The 2,393-nt window shown below is 44.3% G+C and overlaps 1 protein-coding gene across 1 annotated transcript; it reads left to right on the top strand.

The window, feature by feature from the left end:
• Positions 1–374: 374 nt before the first annotated feature.
• Positions 375–2,188, top strand: sox14 (SRY-box transcription factor 14). The gene has a single exon (XM_028588146.1). The coding sequence runs from the start codon at positions 718–720 to the stop codon at positions 1,432–1,434; it is 717 nt and encodes a 238-aa protein (XP_028443947.1). The 5' UTR covers positions 375–717; the 3' UTR covers positions 1,435–2,188.
• The last annotated feature ends 205 nt before the right edge of the window (positions 2,189–2,393 follow it).

The raw sequence follows: 2,393 nt of genomic DNA, 5'->3' as shown, positions 1-2,393 counted from the left end.
CCCTCTTTCCTTATTCTTTTTTTTCTTCTACTACCACCCGGTCTTTGTTTATGTTGTAATGTACATATATTTTTCCGTGAAGGTATTATAATAGCTGTTCTCTGTGCTGATTGGGCGCCCAGGTTGGTGAGTGAACGCCCTGCAGATTATGTCAGATTGCGTGCACAAACCAAACCAGCCCAGCCTTTGAACTTCACCGCTTTTGGCTCGTATTCACGCTCTTCCGCTCATTTCCAAGCCAGGTGCTTGACGACAAACCTCAGAGAAGGAGAGAGAGAGAGAGAGAGAGAGAGAGAGAGAGAGAGAGAGAGAGAGAGGAGAGTGCGTCGCAGAAAAAAAATAACACTTTTACGACTCCTGCAAACTGACTGCGGAACATTGCTTTCACCTTTGTGGATTTCTTTACGTGTGTGCATCTTACATGTATTTTTTTCTCCTGTATTGCCTGCCGCAGGTCTGAAAGAGAGTTGTAACCGGACTTGAACGAACGCGCATCAGTGTTTTAACTGGAAAAGCAAAAAACCGGGCGCTGGATTTTTATTTGTTTTCTCTTTTATTTTTGCTGTTTTCCAGCCTGACTCAGAACATCTCAGACGTGGCATGACTGGTATCTGGCATCTAGACAGGTGAATAGTTTCCCTTCCTTCCGAAAAGAACTTTTCCTCGTCATTAAACATTGGGGATAAAAAAAAAGTATAGGCTACTTTTTTTTTAAAGATGTCAAAGCCTGCTGATCATATCAAGAGACCCATGAACGCGTTCATGGTTTGGTCCCGGGGCCAGAGGAGAAAAATGGCACAGGAGAATCCCAAAATGCACAACTCGGAGATCAGCAAAAGACTGGGCGCCGAGTGGAAGCTGCTGTCCGAGTCTGAGAAGAGACCTTACATCGACGAGGCCAAGAGGCTGCGCGCTCAGCACATGAAGGAGCACCCCGACTACAAGTACAGACCCAGGCGCAAGCCCAAAAATCTGCTCAAGAAGGACAGGTACGTTTTCCCTTTGCCTTACCTCGGGGACACCGACCACTTGAAGGGACTCCCCATGTCGGCCGCGGACTCTCTGTTGAGCCACTCCGAGAAAGCCCGAGCGTTTCTGCCGCCGACGAGCGCCCCGTACTCTTTCCTCGACCCGAGCCAGTTCAGCTCCAGCGCCATCCAGAAGATGACGGAGATGCCGCACGCGCTGAGCACCAGCACTTTGCCCTACGCGTCCTCTTTGGGATATCAGAACGGCGCGTTCGGCACCCTTGGGTGCCCCAGTCAGCACACCCACACCCACCCGTCGCCCACAAACCCGGGCTACGTCGTCCCGTGTAACTGCTCGGCCTGGTCCACGTCAAGTTTACAGCCCCCGGTGGCCTACATACTTTTTCCAGGTATGACCAAGACTGGGATAGACCCTTACTCATCCACACATGCCACTGCCATGTAACCCTCAAAGACTCTTTTTTTCTTTTCTTTTTTTTTAATTCACTTGAATACTGAAATGCATGTAAATATAATATGGACAGCGCGCCCATTGAGAAGGCATGAACATTATTAGCTGCCTTGGACTTGTTATGGCAAACAAAAAAGAGAGAGAAAAAAGAAACTTTTCCAGAAATCCAACAAGTTCCTGAGTCGTGCAGAGGAGCTGGGATTTGGTGTAAAGGACGGTGCCCTGTGAACTGTAAGAAATGTAAATGTTATAACGTTTATGGCAGCCCGAAAAAGGAGGCCTTTAACTTTATTTATTGTGTACATTTCAATGCTGATATGCTGATTTGTGTTGATTATCGATATGGAACTCTTTTTATTTTCGACAATTTGGCTTGCACAATTAGCATTCTTATTTCCTGTATAGGCCTAAGTAGTTTACATTTTTGGCACTCGTAATTTTATGAAAAATCTCAATCTAAATCAGAACCTATAGGCTGGACTATATACGGGTCATATTGTTTATATTGATCAAAACCTGGCACATAAAACTAGACGGTCTATTTAAGATGACAAAGAGAAGAAAAAAAAACATTTACGTTCAGATGTTTTATTTTGCTTTTTTTTCTGTGGTTCAGTGCTAATATAGTCACACGCGTTTTGTTTTGTTTTCGTTTTTAAGGATAACTTCTATTTGAATTCAAGGAGTTATATATGTGTATTATCATCCAAGATGGTAATTTAAAACCTGTCATGTTATGGAAAGGATAATGTATCTTGAAGGTTGATACCTCCTGCTCTTTGTTCAATTGCTGAGCAAAGGCATTTCGAATAAAGACAATCTGTCTTCAACGCTATCAATTTCCTGTATTTGTAGCTTATTGCTCTTATTGATGGTCACTTGAGATGACAAAGATAGTGGAACACTGTGCAGGTGCTGCGGGGAAGTTAAACCTGGCAGAATAAGGCCTAATT

Source organism: Perca flavescens, chromosome 9 (genome assembly GCF_004354835.1).
Source record: "Perca flavescens isolate YP-PL-M2 chromosome 9, PFLA_1.0, whole genome shotgun sequence".
Classification (NCBI taxonomy): domain Eukaryota; kingdom Metazoa; phylum Chordata; class Actinopteri; order Perciformes; family Percidae; genus Perca; species Perca flavescens.
Note: the sequence above shows the minus strand (reverse complement) of the source record. Positions and strands in the feature narration are given on the sequence as shown.

Bases quoted from the DNA above. Each gene is read 5' to 3' on its own strand.
- sox14 (XM_028588146.1), top strand. From the start codon at position 718: ATGTCAAAGCCTGCTGATCATATCAAGAGACCCATGAACGCGTTCATG.